The sequence below is a fragment of the Amphiprion ocellaris genome, chromosome 9 (assembly GCF_022539595.1).
Source record: "Amphiprion ocellaris isolate individual 3 ecotype Okinawa chromosome 9, ASM2253959v1, whole genome shotgun sequence".
In the NCBI taxonomy this organism is placed as follows: Eukaryota; Metazoa; Chordata; class Actinopteri; family Pomacentridae; genus Amphiprion; species Amphiprion ocellaris.
In genome coordinates, this window is record NC_072774.1 from 2510914 (window position 1) to 2535499 (window position 24586).

Here is a 24586-nt window from a genome sequence, read left to right on the forward strand (position 1 = left end):
TGTCAAACGATTCTAGCTCTCAAAAACTGATTTATTTCAAAGTAGAAAAACAGAACATTTCCTCTGATGAACAATCAAGATTGAACTGTTTAAAAAGACGACATTGAAGATTCAGGCTCCAAAGTAAAAACTCAAAGAACCAAACTGAATCCAGCTGTGATTTCCAATCAGCCGACCTGCATGAACATGGTACTAAAATGAGCTGTGAGCAGCAGAACGTTCTCAGTTCTGGACCTATGGACTGGGTCTATCTATGTCTGCATCATGAATCCACATGGAACAGAACTGAACAGAGCAGCAGAATGTCCAAAATGACTCAAAATGAGTCCAAAACCAGTTTAAAAAATATTGAGAATGACTCAAAATTGTTTTACAATAACTTAAACTTAATAAAAAATAACTCAAAACTTGTCCAACATAAGTTAAAAAATGTCAAAAATGACTCAAAATGATGTAGTTTAGAATCATTTGATATTTAGTGATCTCTCCTTTCTACATGATCGTTGCCTCGGGTGCAGCCATGTTTGTAGTCCTTTACCTCTACTGGTGATGCTCTCCTGGTTGACCTCGCTCAGGTGAGCCACGCTGCCCTGGTTGGATCCTGACCGCGGACTCTCGCCGTCCATGGAGGACCAGGCCAGGAGCGTCGCCTCTGAGATGGCAAACTGCTGCAGGATACCTGAGGAGAGAGCAGGTACAGGTGAGAATACAGGTAAGGTGCTAATAATGCTAACAGAATATTAACCTTTGTGTTGTCCTGCAGGTCAGATTGACCTGTTTTAAAGTTTGAAATTGTGGGCAAAAATATATTTTCACAGTGAAGCTTCTGATGTCCACATTTTCAACATTTTTGGGAAATTTTTAAAAAGTTTTTGGGAGAAAAAAATTTTTCTAAAGAGCATTCACAAATAATCAACCAAAATCCAGCGAATTTCACTGGATTTTGGTTGATTTTTTGTGAATGTTCTTGAAGAAAATATTTGAAGTTTTACTGATATATATGGAATCACTAGAAATTTTTGGGATTTTTTTTGGAAGATTTTTACTCATTTTTTGAAAATATTTACAAGAATTTTCTTGTCAAATTTGGGGGATTTTTTGAAATAGAACTTACAAGGGAAGCTTTTAAGGGATTATTGGAATTTTCTTCCTGAAGGTTTTGCAAATTTTCTAATATTAGGGGAATTTTTTTGCCGAACTTTTGGATTTTTTTCAGACAAGGAAACAATATTTTTTGGTAAATGAGGACAACAGGAGGGTTCAGTGTGAAGGTATTTCTGCTGTCCTATGAGCTGATGAACACGTAATTCTGCTAACTGTGCTTTAGTTTCCAACCTGCTGCGAAGCGAGCCTCCTTCTCGCCATCGCTGAGGTCGCTGTAGGCATCGTTCTCCAGCCGCCGCTCCTTCTCCCTCTCCTGGGTGCTGATGCGGGCCTGAGGGAGGCCTCCAGCTCCCACCGTCTGCATCCCCCAGTTCTGCCACTCGATCATGTGGGCGACGCGACCCTGAGCCATGGCGGTGGGTTTGGTTACTCTCTCCTTCATGGTGCGAGTTACTCCTGCAGGACGAGGAGGTGACAGATTAGAGGAGGATACAGAGGGGGTCAGGTGGAAGGAGAAAGAGGAGGAGATGATGTCAGGTAGATGTTAGCATCAGGTGTAAGCCGTGATATCTGATGATAATGTGGATCCAGAGGGTTTGACTGATAACTGGTTTGACTACCGGGAGGCTGTAACTCATAATTACTGCAGAAGAAGGAGTTTAGTTAAATGTTTAGTTAGTTTTAGTTCAGGCCGTTTGGGTTCTGTAGAGCGTCTTGAGGCAATCTGAGTTGTAATTGGCTCTATATAAACTAGAAAAGCACTCAGAGAGCACAGTCCTCCACCAAGGCTGCTCATTCCCTCATATGGCATGTGGCTACGCTAACATCTTAGGTGCATCCATTCGAGACTCGCTGCCTTTCAGAGTTTCCAAATGAGATGAAATTTGAAGGTATTTGTACATTATTACTCCGTCAAGGAACGTGACGGAGTTATATGACAATCAGCATACGTTCGTCTGTCTGTCAGTCTGTCTGTTAACAACATTACTCAAAAACAGACTAACAGATTTGGATGAAATTTTCAGGGAAGGTCAGAAATGACACAAGGACCAAGTGATTAGATTTTGGCAGTGATGCAGCTTATAGTCTGGATCCACGGATTTGTTACAGATTTCTGTATCATTGCCAGATAGCAGCACGGCATCACTGTAACCATGACAACAAGTGAACACTACATCAGCTGATGATCACGATTGTGATCCTACTACAAATCCACCACTGAGGACTTATCAGGACTTATCCGTCAGAAATCATACGACTGAGCAGCCTTGGAGGAGTACTGAGCTCTCTGAGTGCTTTTCTTGTGTTACTGTGCGGTTATTTTTCACCCATTTTGGTCATTTCTTCTCTCTATGTAGTCGTTTTGCAGGTCTGAGGTTATTTTTGCATCCTTTATGGTGGTTTGGTATAGTTTTGTAGTCATTTTTTGTCACTTTGTGGTTATTTAACATCAATTTCTAGTCATTTTGTGCCTTTTTATTGCGGTTTTATGTTACTTTGTGGTTCTTTTGTGCCGATTTTGGTAGTTTTTTTTTAGTCTTTTTGCACCTATTTTGGTCACTTTTTGGTTATTTTATGTCAATTTGTGGTCATTTCTTCTTTTTAAGTAGTCGTTTTGTGGGTCTAGGAGCTATTTTGCGTCCTTTTGTGGTCGGTTTGGATCGCTGTGTGGTGGTTTTGTGTAATTTTTTGTCCCTTTTTCATTATTTAATGGCAATTTGTGATAATTTTATTCCATTTTATTGTGGTTTTATGCTGCTTTGTGGTTGTTTTGCACCCATTTTGTTCGTAGTTTTTTTGTTGTCCTTGTCATAGTTACAGTGACGCTGAGCTGCTATCTGGTAATGATACAGAAATCTTTAACAAATCCATGGATACAGACTATAAGGTGCATCACTGGAAAAATCTAATCACTTGGTCCTTGTGTCATTTCTGACCTTCCCTGAATAGTCCGGACAAACCAACGCTGATCGTCACATAACTCGACCGCGTTCTTTGGTGAAGTAATAAAATTGAATGGAATTGAATAGTTACATCATGTTTTTGAAAAAATCTCTAAAAAGAGAATTTAACAGCCAGGAAACACAAAGAATTGTTGGATTTTAACTCACCTACAGTCCTGTAACGAATCAGTTTAATTAGGAAAATTGTGAGCCGACAATCATATTTAATTAAAATCACTTTATACAAAAAAAGCCTTTCTTGTAAAATAAATGTTGTGTTAATATTGTCACAAAATTTCCAAAATATTCACTCTAATATCCAAAAACTGTAAAAATTTTTCCAAAGAAATCGAATTCAGTTTATTGATTTTGACACATTTTTTACAAATAAATCTCAAGTAAACTCCTAATTAACGAACTAAACACCTTTAATTCCATCAGAACTTGTTTTATATATATTTTAAAAGATTGCTTTTAGTTTTGAAATCAAAATTGCAGCGAGATTTCTCTACTCTAGCACTGTAGAACTTGCTGGGTTTGTTTTTTTAATGCAAAAATGACACCATTTATCAACTAAAACCATTTAAACAGAAAGAATCATGTTGAACTTTTGAAATTTAAGAGTGATGTTCAGTTTCATTCAGGAAAATTGACCAAATTTGGCTTCCAGTTTTTATACTTTATTAAAATCAGTTTATTCTGCATGTCTCAATTAAGAAAAAATCACCAAAAGTATACTGTTGGCAATAAAAGAGATGCTAGATCAGTAGAATAAATACTGCATTAGTTCAAGAACAAGCAACCAGAGGAAAAATGAGCAATGGGAGGGTTGGGTGTTATTAGTAAGAGCGCCTCCTGTCCTGTTTCATAAACGGGTGTTAAAATAAAACCTGAGGAAACGCTGAATAACTGGACGTCTCTGGATGTTCGTGGCAAATAAAAATGCTAATTTCTATTAAAATGTGAACTATTGGCAGCTTCCACGCAGACAAACCTGTTATAAAACCAGTCAAAGCTGCTGCTGAGGAGCTGTCAGCTATTGGTGTCTGACAGAGGTGCATCATGGGAAAGGATGGGGTTAATCAGGGTGAGGAGTAATGAGAGCTTGTTGACATGTTGTGTTTTCACACCTCCGCTTGCTCTGGATCAGCGGAAACCTTCATCCTGCCTTAGATTGTCTCAAACTCCACCTCAACAAACTTTATTTAACCCTCCTGCTGTCCTCATTTACGGGCACCAAAAAATATTGTTTCCTTGTCTCAAAAAAATCCAAAATTTCAGAAAATTTACAAAACCTTCAGGAAGAAAATTCCAATAATTCCTTAAAAGATTCCCATAAAAGTTTTATTTAAAAAATATTTTTAAAATCCCCCAAATTTGGCAAGAAAATTCTTGTAAATATTTTCAAAAAAATAATAAAAATCTTCCAAAAAAATCCTAAAAATATCTAAAGTGATTCCATATATATCAGTAAAACTTCTAATATTTTCTTTAAGAACTTTCACAAAAAAAATAAACCAAAATCCAGCGAAATTCACTGGATTTTGGTTGATTTTTTGTGAAAGTTCTTCAGAAACATTTTTTTAAGCATTTCTTTTTTTCCACCAAAAAATGTTCAGAACTTTCCCAAAAATGTTGAAAATGTTGACATCATAAGTTTCACTGTGAAAATATAATTTTTTTTCCACATTTTCAAACTTTAAAACGGGTCAATTTTGACCCGCAGGACGACATGAGGGTTAAACAAGGGAGTTGTTTCCTGCTCTGCTCTTTGTTCCGTATTTCATGTGACAACACAAACTGTAACTCTCTGGATGTTTGATTCCCTCTGATGAATGAAGATGAGATTAATGAATAAATAATGAGGTGAATCTGTAGCGCAGAGCAGCAGCTGCACTTTAATAGACTGGACTGAAACACAATCCACTGGGATGCAGTAAACAGTGAGTACAAACCTGCTCAATAGCATCTAAATGTCATCACCTCGCAGTAATCTGATTACTTCCAGCAGCAGAGTATTTATGTCAGAGTACAAACTGCAGTTCAGATTTCTTATTTTTAATTCAGGCTCCACAGCAGGAACTCTACAAGTCCTTTGGTTCCTGACGTCCTTTGGTTCCTTCAGTCCTTCGTATGTCTTCCTTTGTTTCTGATGACAGACTCAACCCTCCTCAGCATGGAGGAAACCAGAGTCCACTCATTTCTGCTCACATCTTCTCACATTCTTCTCTGTTTTATTGAGCTGCTCTTTGCTGGAGGGGTTGTGTTGCTCTACCTTTCTCTGGAAAACACCTCAAAGGTTCTGTTGGGTTCAGGACTCACACTGTCCAGGTCCTGGTTCCACTTTGTTCCACTGGAGAAGCTCTGTGTGATTTAGTTCTTTGGATGTTCTCCTGCTGGAATATTCCTCTTCTTCCATCTCTTCTGGTCAGCCAGTATTCTGGTTCATCCTCAGACCTTCATGCTGCATCTAGAAATGTCTTCAACACCTTCTGACCTCATTCAGCCCCACATCATCATACTTCCACCTCCGTGCTTCACTGTCAGGACTATGCATCCACTGTGGTAGTCCTGGTCAGGTTCACACTAAACATCTGGACTCCATCTGAACTCATTTATCTTCATCTGACCAAAGAATGTTCTCCAACATCCATCAGGCTTCTTCTCATGTTCTTCAGCAAACTTTCATCTGGAAGTTTAGTTCTGAGCAGCAACCAGGTTTAGTTCTTGTCCTCCGTCCATAGAGGTTGATGTTCTGAAGGTTCCTTCACACTGTCTGAGCTTCACACTAACTCTGGTTTCCATGGAGAACCCCTGAACCAAGTCTGAAGCAGCTGCTGTCTGTTTTTACAGCTGGATTGTGGAAGTAGTTCACTGTCTGTGGAGCCATTTTAGGAGCTCTGAGTAGTGGTACTATGACTCCTTCTAGACCTCCTGATTAGTGGTACTATGACTCCTTCTAGACCTCCTGATTAGTGGTACTATGACTCCTTCTAGACCTCCTGATTAGTGGTACTATGACTCCTTCTAGACCTCCTGATTAGTGGCACTATGACTCCTTCTAGACCTCCTGATTAGTGGTAGTATGACTCCTTCTAGACCTCCTGATTAGTGGTACTATGACTCCTTCTAGACCTCCTGATTAGTGGTACTATGACTCCTTCTAGACCTCCTGATTAGTGGCACTATGACTCCTTCTAGACCTCCTGATTAGTGGTACTATGACTCCTTCTAGACCTCCTGATTAGTGGTACTATGACTCCTTCTAGACCTCCTGATTACTGCTGACTCTGTGCTTCACTGGTTTTTAGTTGCTCAATGATCTTCCTGGATCTTTTTCCATCTTTGTCGAGTCTCTCCGTCACATTTTTCACTTCCTCTGTTCAATTCTTTTCCATGTGGATCCATGATGCAGACATAGATAGACCCAGTCCATAGGTCCAGAACTGAGGTCGTTCTGCTGCTCACAGCTCATTTTAGAACCATGTTCATCAGTTAGACCAACTGGAATCACAGCTTGATCTAATCTGGTTCACTGAGTTTCTGCTTTGGGTCTGAATTCTCAATATTTTCTTTGTAAAAAGTTTGTTATTGATTGTTAATCAGAGGAAATGTTCTGCTGTTCTTCTTAGAAATAATACAGTTACTGAGAGGTGACACAGTCTAGAATCATTTTACATTCAGATGATATTGTACAGGTGTGTTCTGCTGGACTGAACCAACATCACTGCACTAAAATCAAACACTAAACTGCACTGAACTCTGGGTAACACAAAAGCACAACCACAGTTTGACAACGACTCAACATTAAAACTACACTCACCTTCCCTCAGAGCAACAAGCTGCATGATGACGATGGTGTGTGTGTGTGTGTGTGTGTGTGTGTGTGTGTGTGTGTGTGTGTGTGTGTGTGTGTGTGTGTGTGTGTGTGTGTGTATGTGTGTTGTTTGTGTGTTGTTTGTGTGTTATGTGTTGTGTTCTTTCCATCAATGCCTCATGAGGAGTCATTGACGCAGTGAGACAGGAAGTGATTGATTTGAGGGGAACCCGGGTCGGGTACCATGCCGACAGCGCCGGGGGGCGGAGCCAGCATGGGGGCGGTTACCAGTTACAGCACAGACACACACCTGACACACCTGACAGAGAAGACTTAGCCAGAGCTCCGATGCCGTAAGCGTTGGAGTTCCTCTTGAGCCGCGGCAGGATGGACGTGGTGTCCTCCATGGACAGCTGCAGGGGAGAGGACAGAGGGATGGAGGAGGCGTGGACGGAGTGACGCACATCCAGCGGGTGAGTGTCGGACAGGTGAGTGGACAGGACAGGTGATGGAGGGTTAATACCAAACAACCTGGACATCATTGCACCTGCACCAATAACTGTGCTCAGTAAGAACAGCAGGGAGGACCGTAAGGAGGTGGAGGTGATCAACTGAAAACCAACAGGTAGATCAGGGCAGGGGTGTCAAACTGTTTAGTTCAGGGGCAACAATCAGCCCAGTTTGATCTCCAGTGGACCGGACCAGTAAAATCACAGCATAATAACTGATAAATAACCACAAATACAAATGTTGCATTTGTTTTAGTGCAAAAATGTTCACATTTAGGGAATTATGTTTTTACAAAACATTATGAAACTGAAATTTCTAAAGCAAAATAAGTGAAATTTCATCAACATTCAGCCTCAGTTTATCATTTCCACATTACAGCTTCCAGATCAGAGTGTCTACAAAGGAACACAACATTTAGTCATCTGGAACTGGACAATATAGTATTTAACTTATGATCTAAATGACAAAAGTCAGGTTAAAAAAAAGACAAAAAAACACAAAAAAGACAAAATGTTACAAAAATGAGACACAAAATGACAAAATCAAGTAACAAAATGACCAAAAAAGAGACAAATGACACGAAACAAAACAAAAAAGAGACAAACATTCGACAAAAAAGTTACAAAACGACAAAAAAATTGACAAAACGAGACAAAAAATTACATAAATGACACAAACGACAAAAAAAGACATGAACTGATAAAAACATTACTCAAAACAATGAATAAAGCAAAACACAAAATGACAAAAATAAGACAAAAAACCCAAGCAAGACAAAAAGCAAACACAAAACAAGTCAGACAAAAAAGACAAAAAGCAACAAAAACACAACAAAATATTAGAAAAATGAGACACAAAATGACAAAAGCGAGAAAATTACAGAAAATGAAACGACACGAAACAAAACAACAGAGACAAAGAATTAGACAAAAAAGTTACAAAGTGACAAAAAAATTGACAAACGAGACAAAAAATGACAAATGTGATAAACAAATGACTAAAATAAAGACAAACGGCACAAACAAGACAAAAAAAACAAAACGACAAAAACGATGCTCAAAACAATGAATAAGACGTAACACAAAATGACAAAAATAAGACAAAAAAACACAAGCGAGACAAAAAGGAAACACAAAATGACAAGTTAGACACAAGAAAGACAACAAAAACGAGACAAAATATTACAAAAATGAGAAACAAAACGACAAAAACAGAAGACAAATGACAAATCACTAAAAAAGACAGAAAAACAACAAAAACAAGACAAAATATGACAAATATGAGACAAATGACACGAAAAAAACAAAAAAGCCACAAAAAATTAGACAAAAAAGTTACAAAGTGATGAAAAAATGGACAAATGACAAAAACAAGGCCAAAAATTACACAAAACGACAAAACAGCGAATAAAGCGAAACACAAAATGACAAAAAAGACAAAAAAACAAGACAAAATATCACAAAAATGAAACACAAAATTACAAAAACATGAGACAAGCAACAAAAAAGACAAAAAAATAAGACAAAATATTACAAAAATGCGTCACAAAATAACAAAAGGACAGTCTAGTACTTTATGATCAAAACAACTTGTCATGGTCTAGAAATTATTTTAAATTGATAATTTTACAAATTTACAATCTGCAGTTAATGTCTTCTCTGGAATTTTTACACTTTGAGGGCCGGATTGGACCCTCTGGAGGACCGCTTTTGGGCCTCAGGCCGCATGTTGGACACCCCTGGTTTAGAGGAAGAAAACGTAGGAAGGAATGACGCCACCACACTTACATTGATTCCTTCCCATGAAAACTCAGAGCGTCCATGCTGAGGAAGAGAAGGAGGAGAGAGAGAGGGATGGAGGAGAGACAGAAACATCCACATGCATCAGGAGGAATCACAGCAGACATGCAGACGAGGACGTTCAGGAGGAAATACAGAGGTTTTCCAGGAAAGGCAGCAGTCAGAGAGCGGGATGACGGGAGGACGAGGATTAGACAGGGATCACTTCATATTTGCTTAGTTATGTACAGCAGAGTGAATACGCTACAGATGAATGGCTTTCCTCTGCGGTTACATGTGCTGCCAGGAAAGCCAACAGATAGAGACGCAGAGCCGCAGAATGAGTTCATGAAGGCGGATAAGACCGACCAGTCCTCCCATCAGCCTGTCACTGGCTGAACTGGGAACACTGGTGGCTGCTGACGTGCTTTAACTGTTCGTAAAGACAACCAGCAACAACATGTACCACACTAAAACTACAGCTTTTTTTTACATTTTTAAACCTCTGAAACTAAAAAAAAAATCACCTAAATTACGCTATTTATCAGCCTGACACTGTAGAAACACAAAAAAATCCTTGTATTTTTAACTTTCTGGCAGTCCTTGAACGCATCATTTGCAGCATGCAGTTCCATCAGGAAAATTTTACAGTATGAGGAGACAAAGCGACCTCAACGAGACATAAAAAGACCAAAATAGCACAGAATATGACACAAAACAAGAAAAGTGAGACACAAAACGGCAAAACAGAGATACAAAACGACAAAACCGAGACACAAAACGATAAAAACTAGACACAAAATGACAAAAACAAGACACAAAACATCAAAACTAAGACACAAAATGAAAAAAACGAGACACAAAAGGACCAAACCGAGAAAGAAAACGTCAAAATCGAGACACAAAACGATAAAAACTAGACACAAAATCACAAAAACAAGACACAAAACATCAAAACTAAGACACAAAACGAAAAAACGAGACACAAAAGGACCAAACCGAGAAAGAAAACATCAAAATCGAGAAACAAAACAGCAAAACAGAGACTGAGAACGACAAAACCAAGACACAAAACGACAATACCAAGACACAAAACGACAAAAACGAGACACAAAATTATAAAAGCGAAAAAAAAATTAGAAAACCGACACGAAACGACACGAGACCAAAAAAAACCTACAAAAATTAATTTTAAACTCAGATTTCGTTCATTTTCTCTATGGATCCACACGTCACTCATGATGCATTCAAGGTTGAAAATCCGATGAGTTTTCTTTTATTTCAAGAGTTTGTGGCTGATAAATGGAGTCATTTTGTTGATTTTTTTTCAAAAAGAACATAACCAGAGAAAAAAGAAAACTACTCGGGGGTTCAAAGAGAACAAGATTCACTTCACGAACATCGGTTCAGTTTGTTTTCTGCTGTTAAATCTGTTTCCTCCTCTAAAGTTTAACGCTTTTTAAAACAGGAAACATCCAGCCTCCTGTGATTAACACATGAATAACATTTGTTTTTGAGGTTTCTGGACGTCCAGCAGAGAGTCGACGATGTTTCTGCTGCTGCCAACAGTTCGGCTCATAAAACCCAGCGGAGCCAAAATATGACGTTTCTACACCCTGGATTCTGATTAAATAATGGAGACAAACTGTGTTAGTCGGTGAGATTCAGATGTGGATTTTATTACCTTACTAAATAATCTCCAGTAAATGCAGGTATTTGTAAAAAAAACTTTCATTCATTGAAAAAAACCAAAATGAAACGGGTCATTCCAGGACTGCAGAACATTTGGGCTTCAAAATCTTTGAAAAATAAAGCTTCTCTTTTCCAGTTTTCTGCTCCACATTCATCAATAATAGGTATTGATTGGTTCAGCTTCCACATCAATGGTAGCATTTTTATTCCATGTTTTCTGTGTTGTTTGCTAACCCTACTCTAATCACAGTAACAGGGTTGCTAATCCATGCTAATGTGATCTTTTTCTCAGCAGTAGAAGCTAGATATTTAGCTGCTGTTACTGCTGACCAAGAGGACAAACTGACTGATGGAAAACAGTCCAAAGAATTAGTCTGATACTGATAATATGAGGTAGAGGGAGACATTCAATCAAGGCTGACAATGTGATGAAAATATGAAAAACAGAAGAGAGGACATAGCTTTGCTCTACACATTCTTTAGGAAAACTGTTAATGGAAATTACAAAAACAAGACTCAAAATGACAAAAACAAGACATAAAACGACAAATCGAGACACAAAATGACAAAACAAGACGCAAAATCACAAAAACAAGACAAGAAACGACAAAAACGAGACACAAAATGACAAAAACAAGACGGAAAATTAAAAAAACCGAGAGACAAAATGACAAAAATAAGTCATAGAACGACAAAAACAAGACACAAAATGACAGAAACGAGAGACAAAACAACAGAAGACACAAAACGTAAAAAACGAGATACAAAGCGACAAAACTGAGACACAAAATGACAAAAACAAGATACAAAACAACAAAAAAAGACAAGAAACAACAGAAACAAGTCACAAGACAACAAAAACGAGACACAAAATGACAGAAACAAGACAGAAAATGACAAAAACGAGACACAAACGTAAAACATCCTCCAGTTCTGGAATGACTCATATTCAGATTCTTTCATGTTGATAGAGACGTATTAATGTCTGTAAATACAGAAACACTGATATGAGTCACTATATTTTCTGTATTTTCTCTATTCTAGCTGGTCAGTGGACTAAAAGTAAAGCGGAGGTAATTTAATGCTACAATAACGAGCTAACGTCTCCATCATGTTAATCAATATCCGCCTCTTCCTGCCATCCTTCACTTATTTCCTGTAATTCTATTCTCTCTGCTGCGGACTGATGAGAGCTTTAACAGCAGCTCCTCCACTATGTTTCCTCATATACTTATTTATATACGTGGCTGCTTTCTTTCCGCAGGACCGAAGGGCGTTCTGGGGCACGGTGCATAAATAAATGATGCAATCAGTCCACAGTGCATTTGGCGGAAAAGTCGAGTCTCCACACTTCAGCCCAAAATGGTTTCCTCTCCAAAGAGAACAAAAACCGAGGATGAGGAGAAGAAAGACGACAGACTTCCTACAGACCGGATGTAAGGAACTGTTTCACCTTTTATTACCTTTAAACACCGAATTATGGTTGATTTAATTAGAATTTTTAGACGAGAATTCAAAACATTCAGATTTGATTAGCTGATTAGAAATATAAAATATGAAATAAAGGATTGCATCAGCATAGAGTGACTCTAATAGAATAGGATAGAAATGTCCAATATACATGACATAATAAAAGTAAAAATAGAACAATAAAAGTCCACTTATGTTGCTGTCCCATGTTTGACCAACAAACAAGACAGGAAACGGCAAAAACAAGACAGGAAACAACAAAAACAAGACACAAAATGACAAAAACAAGACACAAAATGACAAAAACAAGAGAGAAAGCAACAAAAACGAAACCCAAAATTACAAAACGAGACACAAAATTACAAAAACAAGATACAAAATGAAAAAACAAGACACAAAATGACATAAACAATACACAAAATGGCAAAAACAAGACACAAAATGCCAGAAACAAGACACAAAATGACAAAAACAAGACACAAAATGACAAAAACAAGACACAAAAGACACAAAATGCCAGAAACAAGACACAAAATGACAAAAACAAGATAGAAAACGGCAAAAACAAAACACAATGACAAAAGCACTTGAAATAAACAAATATGCATTGTGCATGATGTAATAAAAATAATAAACAGAAAGAACAATAAGAGTCCACTCATGTTGCTCTGTTCCATGTTTGACCAAGAGATAAATGTCCAGTGTTGGTGCAAGAAGTCAAACATTTAGTGAAAAAAAGATCATCTGAGGTCAGTAAAAAGACAAATCTGCTCTTAATTTTACATTAAAGAGTCTTTTTTGTCAGTTGTTGTCATAAAAGCCAGATTAAATTGACCTTAACTCAACTGACTATGATTTATAGAATATAAAACTTCATGACAGGAACTTCCTAGCAGCGACCTGCACACTGAAGATGACCAGTTTTCTAAGCGTTTACACCACCGTTCAAAAGTTTGGGGTCGCTTACAAATGTCCTCATTTCTGAAAGAAATCAGTTTTCTCCAATGAAGATAACATTAAATAAATGATAAATCCAGTGTAGACATTGTTAATGTGGTAAATGACTATTCTAGCTGGAAACAGCTGATTTTTAATGGAATATCTCCATAGAGGTACAGAGGAACATTTCCAGCAACCATCACTCCTGTGTTCTAATGCTACATTGTGTTAGCTAATGGTGTTGAAAGGCTCATTGATGATTAGAAAACCCTTGTGCAGTTATGTTAGCACATGGATAAAAGTGGGAGTTTTCATGGAAAACATGGAATTGTCTGGGTGACCCCAAACTGCTGAACGATAGTGTACAGTAATACTATATAGTAATAATGATGGAGAATCATGAGCAGTGATGCCTCTGATGTTCTACTCTGAAGCAGCGACTCTGTCAGATGATGAGAAGCAACAGACGACCTAAAAACAGCAAACAGCCGAGCAGACGTCCAGCTGCACCCCCGGCTCCTGGACGGACAGGTGGAAGCCTGACAGGATGTAAACTACATCTCTACTCTGGAGCAGAAGCTGCTGTGAAGCTCAGCAGCCATGTGGGTTCCTCAGGTGGAGCCTCCTCCGTCTGAGGAAGTCATGACAGGTGGGAACTTACCTGCTCTCCATCCTTCTGGACCGGAACCCCGTCCGCCGCTGAGACACCACCGAAGAAGAAACAGAAGAAGAAAAAGAAGAAACAGAAGAAGAAGAAAAAACAGAAGAAACAGAAGAAGAAGAAGAATCAGAAGATGAAGAAAGAGAGAAAGGTGATCAGTTTTGAGTCTTTAACTCAGTTTAGCAACAAAGTGTTCATTAATTATAAAATCACATTAAAAATTCATCATTTTCCCAATTTTTTTATGCTTTTTAACCAGTTTCTGATCAAATAAAATGTTAAAAACTGCACTGTAAAAAATCTAAAACACAATGAAAATGTTAGAATACTGTAACTTAAAACTTTAAAAATAACAGCAAATATCTGCAAAATTAGGATATTTTTAGTGGATTTAAACACAGTAAAAGTTAAATTTTACAGCCATACACTGGAGAAGAACAATGATTTTGACCTGTTTTGTTTTTATTGCCGTTTTTTTTACACATATCATGTAAATAAATTTTTAAAAAGTCACCACTTTTCAGTCTTTAATAAATTCTTCTTTCAAATATCGTTAAAATAAATCAGTTTTAAAAATTAATTTTTGCTGATTTAAAAGCGCAAAAAAATTTTGTAATTTTACCGTCAAATGTTGCAAAAAGAACAAATTCAACACAAATTCTGCATCCTCTAAAAGACATGAAAAAGGTAATAAAAATACAAAAATCTGATGTAAAAATAAGATGACCAGAAACTGTTTTTGAGTCATTAGTATTGTGCATATGTAATGTCAACTATTAATTATATTATAACTCAGGAACTAAAAGAAAAGAAAGATGATGAGAAGACGTTTTAACGGAGACACAATCAGAAAGTTGCAAATAATCAGTTTGTAATCAATAAAAAAGCTTCAATTACAACCTGATGAAGAAAACTAAAACAATAAAGAGTCAGAAATTTGATTCTCCAGTGGACGGATAATAATTTAAATCTGTAAAAGAAGCCGTTGGTAAACATGTGCAGGAGGATTTCTTCTAAAGTACATCTGGGACGTTCTTCAGGGTCATTATAGATCATAACTGATCCCATCTGGAGTCAAATAAATCACATTAAACTGGGTTTAATGTTGGCAGCTGTTGAAGGTGTTCATCACGTTTTAACTCTAATCTCATTCATGTAAATATAGAAACATCCTCCCTGGTCTCTGCTGCTCCTCATAAACATTTACATTCTCCATCATCACCAGTTAGAACCAGCTGCAGGTTTTACTTAATATTCCTGTTTAGTTCTGAGGTACTTGTGCTTCATTTCCATGCTCGGCTGCTTTATCTGCCCACATCTCCGCATTCCTGAGGGAACGTTCGGCTGTTTACTACATTAATCTGCATCCAGAGTCACAACCCACGTCATGATTTTACATAAAGGCAGCTGAAACAACCGGCTTCTGGTTTGAAGCCTCAGAACTCCAGTTTCTAGGTGTTTATCGCTGCAGAAACAAGAAAAGCCCTCAGAGAGCGCAGTCCTCCTCCAAGGCTGCTCAGGCAGAAATCACGGCAACATTTAATATAGATGTACCCACAAACACAATGACCTTGCCCTGAGCACGGACGTGTGTTCTGCATGTGTACGTTATGTACAGATACCGAATCACGTGACCTAAATATGTAGCAGGTGGCGGGAACTGATGGAACTCAGAAACACCCCCACAATTTAGTCAGTTGTTCCTGGTATCATTTCTGACGGATAAGTCCTGACAAGTTCTCAGCGGTGGATTTGTAGTAGGATCACAATCGTGATCATCAGCAGGCAGCTGACGTAGTGTTCACTTGTCATAGTTATAGTGACACCATGCCACTATCTGGCAATGATACAGAAATCTTTGAATCCATGGATCCAGACTATAAGCCGCATCACTGCCAAAATCTAATCACTTGGTCCTTGTGTCATTACTGAGCTTCCCTGAAAATTTCATCGAAATCCATAAGTCTGTTTTTGAGTAATGTTGCTGACAGACAGACAGACACACAGACAGACAGACAGACAGACAGACAGACAGACAGACAAACCAACACCTAGGCGGAGTAACCAGAACAGAAAATGGAGGCTGTGAATACTGATGATTTTGAACTATTTACACTTTTACCAACTCAACTAAGACAGTTTTGTCCTGTTTTTCTCATTTTGTGTCTAATATTTGTCGTTTTATGTGTTTGTCTCATTGTTATGTGACGATCAATGTATGTTGGTTTGTCTTTCTGATTTTGATGAAATTTTATGCTCAAATTTGTCGCACAGAATCCATTCAAAGACCGAAAGTCGAAAATGCGATCTTTTTTTTGGGTGATTTTGTTAAATATTAGATGCCTTTCAAAGGGTCAGTTATGATGCAAATTTACTTTAAACCTCCTGTTGTCTTGCCAAAAAATATTGTTCCTTTGTCTGAAAAAAATCCCAAAATTCTGCAAAAAAAATCCCCAAATTTCTGAAAATCTACAAAACCTTCAGTAAGGAAATTCCAATAATTCCTTAGAAGTTTTATTTTAAAAAAATTAAAATTTGGCAAGAAAATTCTTGTAAATATTTTCAAAAAATGAGTAAAATTCTTCAAAAAAAAAAAATCCTAAAAATATCTAAAGTGATTACATATATATCAGTAAAACTTCAAATATTTTCTTTAAGAACATTCACATAAAAATCAACCAAAATCCAGTGAAATTTCCTGGATTTTGGTTGTTTTTTATGTGAATGTTCTTCAGAAACATTTTTAACATTTCTTTTTTCCACCAAAAAATGTTCAAAGATTTCCCAAAAATGTTGAAAATGTGGACATCAGAAGTTTCACTGTGAAAATATATATTTTTTTTCCCACATTTTCAAACTTTAAAACGGGTCAATTTTGACCCGCAGGACGACACAAGGGTTAAAAGTCAAAATCTGTGTTTTGATGCATGTGAGATAAGTCTGGGTTTAGTTAGATGGTGGGTCGTTTATGAGCAGTTTTCCTCTGAAGTTAAAGCTGATCACCTTTTCTTCAGAATTAATTAGTGATCATTTTTCTATATTCCTTTTTTCCTCTGCAGTGTTCCGGTGTTCGTGTCCTTCTCGGCTGAACGTTCCGTCTCGTCTTGTAAAGTAACGTAAATGAGTTCAGGGGGTTAAAGAACGTTCTGCTAATGACACTTTTGAACTTGTAGGATTTAAAGATTCCTTCCATAACCTCCATAAGTACGCTTCTATCCTCATTAATGCCACCTGACAGGCTGGATGTGAGCCGGTGCTCTGAGCCGTCGGTGTCTCTGCTGGATGAATGAACGTTATTATCGCGTGTCGTCCAAATCCTAATTAAAGCGGAGGTTTAATTAGAGCGTGTGTCCTGTAATGGAGTTAAAGCATCGGTCTCTGGGTGCAGCTCGCTATCACAAGCTCTGGGCTCTTCTGGGATCTGCTCCGTGTTTGCATGTCAGCAGAGTTTCCTCCGAGGAGCTGTTTGGCTGTGAGGATGTCCGGCTCGGTCTGACCCACTGACCCACTGATTCACTAACATCAGCTCCGCTTGCATTAGATTCCCTCTGAACTGCATCCAGTCACATCAGATCACAGTGACGAGAGAAACTCTTCATCCAGGAATCAGCTGCTGCAGTCGAGCAGAGACACTGATATCAGGGGTGTCAAACTCATTTTAGTCCAGGTTCTACATTCAGCCCAGTCTGATCTCCAGGGAACAGTAAAATCACAGCATAGTAACCTATGAATAATCACAATTCCTAATGTTTCCTTTATTTTAGTGCAAAAAAAACAAAACTTTTAGACACAGGTATCTGGAACTGAATGATAAATTATTTTACTGTATGATCAAAATGACAAAAGTCAGACAAAAAAGACAAAAAACAACAAAATCAAGACAAAATATGACAAAAATGAGACACAAAACGACACAAAACAAAAAAAGAAAAATTTGACAAAAAAGTTACAAAACAACAAAAAAATGGACCAACAACAGACAAAAAAATAATACACAAAACAACGAATAAAGCTAAACACAAAATGACAAAAATAAGACAAAAAAACACAAGCGAGACAAAAAGGAAACACGAAACGACAAAAAAATTAGACACATGACAAGTCAGACAAAAAAACAACAAAAACAAGAAAATATTACAAAAAATGAGACACAAAATGACAAAAGAACAACGAACAATCTAGTATTTTACTTTATGATCCAAACAACTTGTCATGGTCTAGAAATTATTTTAAATTTATAGTTTTACTCATTTACAATCTGCAGTTAATGTCTTCTCTGGAATTTTTACACTTTGAGGGCCGGATTGGACCCTCTGGAGGACCGGTTTTGGCCCACGGGCCGCATGTTGGTCACCCCTATCTTAGATCTTCTGATTTCAGTTCTACAGAATCACGTCTCTCCATCAGAAAGTGATTTATTCTGCTGTTCCGTGTGATTCTTCTAAACTTCCTGTTGTTGCATCCAGTTAACAGCTGCTAGCAGGAACATTACAGGACTAACTTTAGCTTCCAGGGATCCTCCACTGACTAAGTGTCTGCTGCACAGCTTGTCCCAACATCAGTCCTCCACGGTGCTGCAGAGACAACAGCATCTCCTGGAAGCTAAACAAACCGCCGTATGCTTTATGTCTGGAAACAAACTGATGTTCTGCCTAAAAGTGAGTCTGAAGGAGCCACAAAGTTCACATGATGAAGAGTGAATCTGCAGCAGGAACCACAGGATCCATCATCTCCTCCGTTCATCGTCTATGGAAGCAGCGATGCATTGTGGGACGAAGACATTAAAGATCCCCATCGGCTGACATCTGACTACTACTCTAGCTGCTTTTTTTTTTGCTTGAATTACATTATTTTTCTGCTTTCTCTGCAGATTATCTCCACAACAAAATCAACCATTCTTACCAAATAAGATAAGTTATCTACTGGATAGTCCAACATTTTTCCTTATATATTGTAGATAAACTACATATCTGGTGTCAGTGTTTCCATATTTAGCAGCTCTACTGCTGGTTGTCGCTGTTCCAGCCCCAGAGAGCAGAGCAGCTGTGAAACACATTTTTTCTGTTAAACTGGTTGTTCTTGAAAATACATCAGCTGGTCTCCTGTCTGAACCAGACTCTTTATTTTCACAGCGACACATTTATATTCAAGCTCCACTTTCCCGATTACAGATGAACTTTGAGCGACCTCGGTAGAATTAGTCAGCCGTGTGGGCTTTTGGTGCCGTGGACTGTGAGGTGGTTACTGATCGATTGATATCAGTCAAACAGAGCAACGCTTCAGATTGTCCCACATTCTCCTCATCTGGGAGGAAAATCTGCCCCAAAAACACAAACTGTATGTTCGCCTCCACGCCTCCTCCTCCCTCCAGCCTCACCCTCCTCCTTCTTCCTCCCTCCTCTTCCTCCCTGCAGCCTCCTCCTCCTCCATCTCTGGAGCTTTCACAGTTTCTGCAGCCTCATTTGGCCAATTAGGAGATTAGAGTCACATGAATCACAGAGAAGAGTCGGACCGAAACCCTGCAGCCGTTTACACATGAAGAGCAGCGTCAGCCACGATGTGACGAGATCACATCAGCTGTTAGCATGTGTGTTACTGTGTGTGTGTGTGTGTGTGTGTGTGTGTGTGTGTGTGTGTGTGTGTGTGTGTGTTCGTCCTGTGGTCCTCGTGAAGCTGCTCTGAGGAGGTGAAGCTCTGCAGCTCAGTTTTTCTGCTGCTGCCTCCTCCAGGAAACAACAGCCAATCACATGACTGGAGCAGCGCTGCCTCCCCCGGCTCCCCCACTCCTCCCCCACACAGCATCTCCCCCGAGGCCACGAGGGAAGGAGGGGGAGTCGAGGAGGGAAAACAGGCAGCAGAGCGACGGTGCAGAACCAACAGCCAGAGATCAGGAAGCATCTGAGCATCTTTGTTCAGTCGGTGTCCTGCAGCAGAACAGAGAAGCTCCAGAAGCTCAGTGGAGCTGTTTAAAACTGCACTGATGATGTTTCCAGCTGTAGTGATGATGATTCTAGCTGCAGTGAAGCTGTTTCCAGCTGTTTCCAGCTGCAGCAAAGCTATAGAAGCTCACTGTAGATGTTTCCAGCTCCAGTGAAGATGTTTTCAGCTGCAGAGAAGCTCTAGAAGCTCAGTGATGCTGTTTAAAACTGCAGTGAAGATGTTTCCAGCTGCAGTGATGCTGAGCGATGGATCCGGCCTCATTGAAGCCTCTCCAGTGTGCAGATGTTGGTTTACTAAGTGACAGAGTTGAACAGAAACTCAGCTGAGGACCAGAACCAGACGGTTTGTGGTGGAAACTGAGCTCAATGACATTCAGACTGACTGAGACTCATCACCAGTTTCTATCATTAACTGGGAGTAAAGCCTTTCCCAGTTTAAATGCTCCTTCCTGTCAGGCTCCATCAACAGGAAGCTTCGACTGCAGCTGAGCTGATGTTTACAGCAGCTGCAGTTTCAGCACCACGTTTCACAGACCCTCAACAGAACCAGCTACTGAAATAGAAAACTAAAAGCCAGTTCATGCTTTCTACGTCTGAATGATTATTCTGACTCACTGGATGTAGGACGCACATCGAAGCCACTGATCTTTCCTTCTGCTGTATTTCCTCTTCGCTACAGAAACGAGAACAACAACCTCTGAGCAGCAAACTACAGACTGAAACCAACAGTTTAGCAGTAAAGCAGCTCTGATTCGTCCATGTTAATCACAGAGATCGTCTCCCTGATGCAGCAGATTGGTGCAAGAATAAGAAGCATCAACGAGGAGAAACTTCATCTAACTTCTGGAGGCTACAGATGTGGACCTGCCATTAGCCACACATTTCACACTGTTCACGGACGCATTATAGACAGCGTTCTGCACAATTCACTTAAAATATAATATATAAGCTAAATTATCCAGAAAAATAATCCCATTTATTCCAACACAGTCATCATTAAAGTGCACAATTAAATGAGGTAATTAAAAAGAGCTTCCAGTCAAAAACAGAAACATTTGGTCACTTCAGGACAGAGAGGAGCAGAAATTAGAAGAATACTGGGAACTCTTAAATTCTACTAAAATCAACCATCTGTGATCCGAACTGTTCCGATTTAATCACGTGGTATTACATATTAACAGAATTCGATTACATCGCCACAGATGGAACACAAAGAACCCAAAAGGAAACACAAACGTGTTCCAACAGTTCTTATGGAGAAGTTTGTGGGTTATGTTCTCCAAAGAATCAGATCCTGGTCCAGAACAACAACAGATCAATAAATTAATCACAAAACATCCCGGTGATCTAACAAAACAGCACCGAGGACTCTGAACAACTTGGACCAGGAACTTATTCGTCTACAGAACCGTCCCAGAACACCTGGTACTGTCCTAAACAGCTCTTTCTGCTTCACTGATATGTAATTTAACAGTTTCTCTGTTAACTCAGTGACTAAAACGAACAGTAACTGGACGTAACTCCAGATCTACGTAGGAAACACAAAACTTCGTCTCTGTAAAATGATGTTCCTGTTCAGCTGGACGGCATTTACAGTTCCATATTTTCTATCAGATTACATTTATTTATAAGTACAGCTGGGACTTTGACGCATTAATTTTGATTAACCCTCATGTCGTCCTGCGGGTCAAAATTGACCCTATTTAAAGTTTGAAAATGTGGAAAAAAATATATTTTCACAATGAAACTTCTGATGTCCACATTTTCAACATTTTTGGGAAATCTTGGAACATTTTTTGGTGGAAAAAAAGAAATGTTAAAAATGTTTCTTAAGAACATTCACAAAAAATCCAGCAAAATTCACTGGATATTGGTTGATTTTTTCTGAATGTTCTGAAAGAAAATATTAGAAGTTTTACTGATATATATGGAATCACGTTAGACATTTTTAGGATTTTTTGGAAGATTTTTACTCATTTTTTGAAAATATTTACAAGAATTTTCTTGCCAAATTTGGGGGATTTTTTTTAAACAAAACTTTTAAGGGAAACTTTGAAGGAATTATTGGAATTTTCTTCCTGAAGGTTTTGCAAATTTTCAGAAATTTGGGGAATTTTTTTGCTGAATTTTTAGATTTTTTTTTGGTGCCCGTAAACAAAGACAACAGGAGGGTTAATTACATAAGCCTCTAATTAATTCGATACATTTTTTTAATCGCATCCCATCACTATTAATAACTCATCCCTAAGACTTTTCTTATATCTTTGCTGTTTATTTTTGCTGCTTTACTGTCGTCCTTTTCAGTCAATTAGACATGAGATGGGGCGGGACTTGTCACCATGGTAACACAGAAAATGGAGGCGGAACTTCAAACATGTCATGAAAGGATTTTAACCCACCCATTAGGATGCTTTCCTGAACCCCGACCGCGTAGCGTTTGTGCCCAACTTAACCAGAAAATGAAACTGGAAGAAACTGACCTCCAGTTTTTACCACCAACTGTCCCATCGATCTCCTCACTTGGACTTTATCATTATTCAAATTGGCTTTATTTCCACAAATTTATATATTTATAAATTATATTCCCCTTAGAAACTAACTGAGAACATAGTTTAGTTAGGGTTAGGGTTGGGTATATTTGTTCTGTTAGAATATATATAGAGAACTTCTCGAGGTTCTACAGGGACATCATCAGAACATCGTCTAAGCTTCAGGTTAGGTTCCTTCTGTTTAAATATCCATCAGGGCTTCAGAGTAAATAAGTTCCAGCAGTGATGTGACTGAGGAACATAGAACTTTACAGCATCTCAGCAGCATCATAAATGTCCTGATGTTCTGTTAAACACATGGAGAACATCTGGACCTGCAGTAGAACATCACTGATCCGTTAGTGGAGGAACAATCAGCTGCTGACGGACGATAAAACTCTTTATTTCTTCCTCTTTGATATTCAAAAGAGACGTTTTTTTAAATTTAATCAGCGGTTGGAGGCTGCAGATACGATCAGCTGCTAACGTACACAAACTGAGGCATGAAATGTCCTCATCATGTTTCAGTTTCATTCCTCAGTCTGAGTCACGTTGTTTACTGACAGCTGCCCACACACACTCGTTTCTCCTCCACCACCAGCATATAGAACATCTAGAACATATAGAACACACCAATCATCACGGTGCTGCAACACTGAACCTCCAGGAATCTATCATCTATAATCGATCATAATCTACTGGGACGGCTCCTAGAGGAAGACAGATCTCAGAGCTGAAGGTCGTGACCCTGAAGGGCGATCGATGACGCTCATTCAGAGCCGATACCAGTTATTGATCACTGATATTTGCAGGAGAAATGAAAGTCTGGGTGTTAGAATTTAGAAAAACACTAAACTTCATTAAATATCTTTGATTATTGATGTTTAATTCAACAACATTTGCCCTTCAGTGCTGATTGGTTATCGACGACCTGCAGCCAATCAGATAGATAGATAGATAGATAGATAGATAGATAGACAGACAGACAGACAGACAGACAGACAGACAGACAGACAGGTAGGTAGATAGACAGACAGACAGACAGATAGATAGATAGATAGACAGATAGGTAGGTAGATAATCAAGTATCAAAATGCTCATTTTTTTCTAGAAATGTTAAATTTGTGATGGAGGGAAATTAAATAAAAGATTTTTAGTTGATGAACACATCTAAACCACAGTAACATTGATAAATAAAAGTTGTGTTCATTACAATCTGGCTGCATTTTTCGTTAAACTACAGATATTTACTGCACTGAGCTGCAGCAGTTGATCAATTAAACACCATCTGTTTGATCAGCCATTAACCAGTTTGTCTTTTTTAAATTAAAAATGTCTAAATACTGTGATTTCAGCTTCTTCAGTATGAATATTTTCTGGTTTCTTTCCTCTGTGACAGTAAACTGAAGATCTTTGAACTAAACAGACATTTGAGGAAACTCTGATCCACATTTTCTACTATTTTATAAGCCAACCCAAAATTGGACCCTCTGGAGGGCCGGTTTTGGGCTGCGGGCCTCATGTTTGACACCCCTGCTTTAATGTATCTGTGTCCCTGTGTGAGTCAGTGTTTAGTTTTACATGAATCCTTTCTGTTTAGCTGCCTGACGCTGAGGATGCTCCAGGTGTAACGAAGCATCGATCAGTGTTTCCACACAGATATCAGGCTGCAGCTCAGCAGATTGTGTTTCTGGAGGATGAACTCATCCATCCAGCTGCTGCTCATCTGCTGCCAGCTGCAGTCAGGAGGCCGATCGATGGCACTCTGGAGCTTTTCTCAGCAGGACCAACAGAAACAACCACACCTCGGTCCGGCTGCTGGCAGGGAAATCACACTGGAGCTGCTAAAACACATCTCAGGTCAGTTTTGACTGTTTTATTTAATAATTTACTGTTATTTTACAGATTTTACCTGTTTAAAATTCCATTAATTATCTAGTAAAATCACAGTCAAGCTGCTAAAACACATCTAAGGTCAGTGTGAACTGTTTTATTTAAACAATTTACTGTTATTTTACAGATTTTTCTCATTTTAAATGACATTAATTATCTAGTAAAATCACGGTGGAGCTGCTGAAATATGTCTCAGGTCAGTTTTAACTGTTTTATTTAACACTTTACTGTTATTTTAATATATTTTAAGAGATTATTTTTGCAGATTATTTTCTAGATTGTTTTACAGATCATTTTTACAGATTATTGATA

General features: G+C 38.5%; 1 protein-coding gene and 1 long non-coding RNA gene across 8 annotated transcripts in view; one reads left to right on the plus strand and one right to left on the minus strand.

Annotated features, from left to right (window-relative positions):
- fam131bb (family with sequence similarity 131 member Bb) overlaps positions 1–24586 on the minus strand; it is a 34724-nt gene that overhangs the window by 5052 nt on the left and 5086 nt on the right. For 2 of the 7 annotated variants that reach the window (XM_055013721.1, XM_035948928.2), the window contains 5 exons: positions 13915–13952; positions 9162–9197; positions 7175–7277; positions 1336–1560; positions 539–679 (listed from right to left, as the gene is read on the minus strand). In XM_055013721.1, the coding sequence (XP_054869696.1) occupies positions 539–679; positions 1336–1560; positions 7175–7277; positions 9162–9197; positions 13915–13952 (543 nt within the window). Of the gene's footprint in view, positions 1–538; positions 680–1335; positions 1561–7174; positions 7407–9161; positions 9198–13914; positions 13953–24586 lie in introns of those variants that run through there. The other 5 variants (XM_035948929.2, XM_023271966.3, XM_023271965.3 and 2 more) reach the window with 5 other exon arrangements.
- LOC118470410 (uncharacterized) overlaps positions 8531–24586 on the plus strand; it is a 33115-nt gene continuing 17059 nt past the window's right edge. The window contains exons 1-2 of the long non-coding RNA XR_008602776.1: positions 8531–12280; positions 23982–24241. This is a non-coding gene — a long non-coding RNA (uncharacterized LOC118470410). The remainder of the gene's footprint in view (positions 12281–23981; positions 24242–24586) is intronic.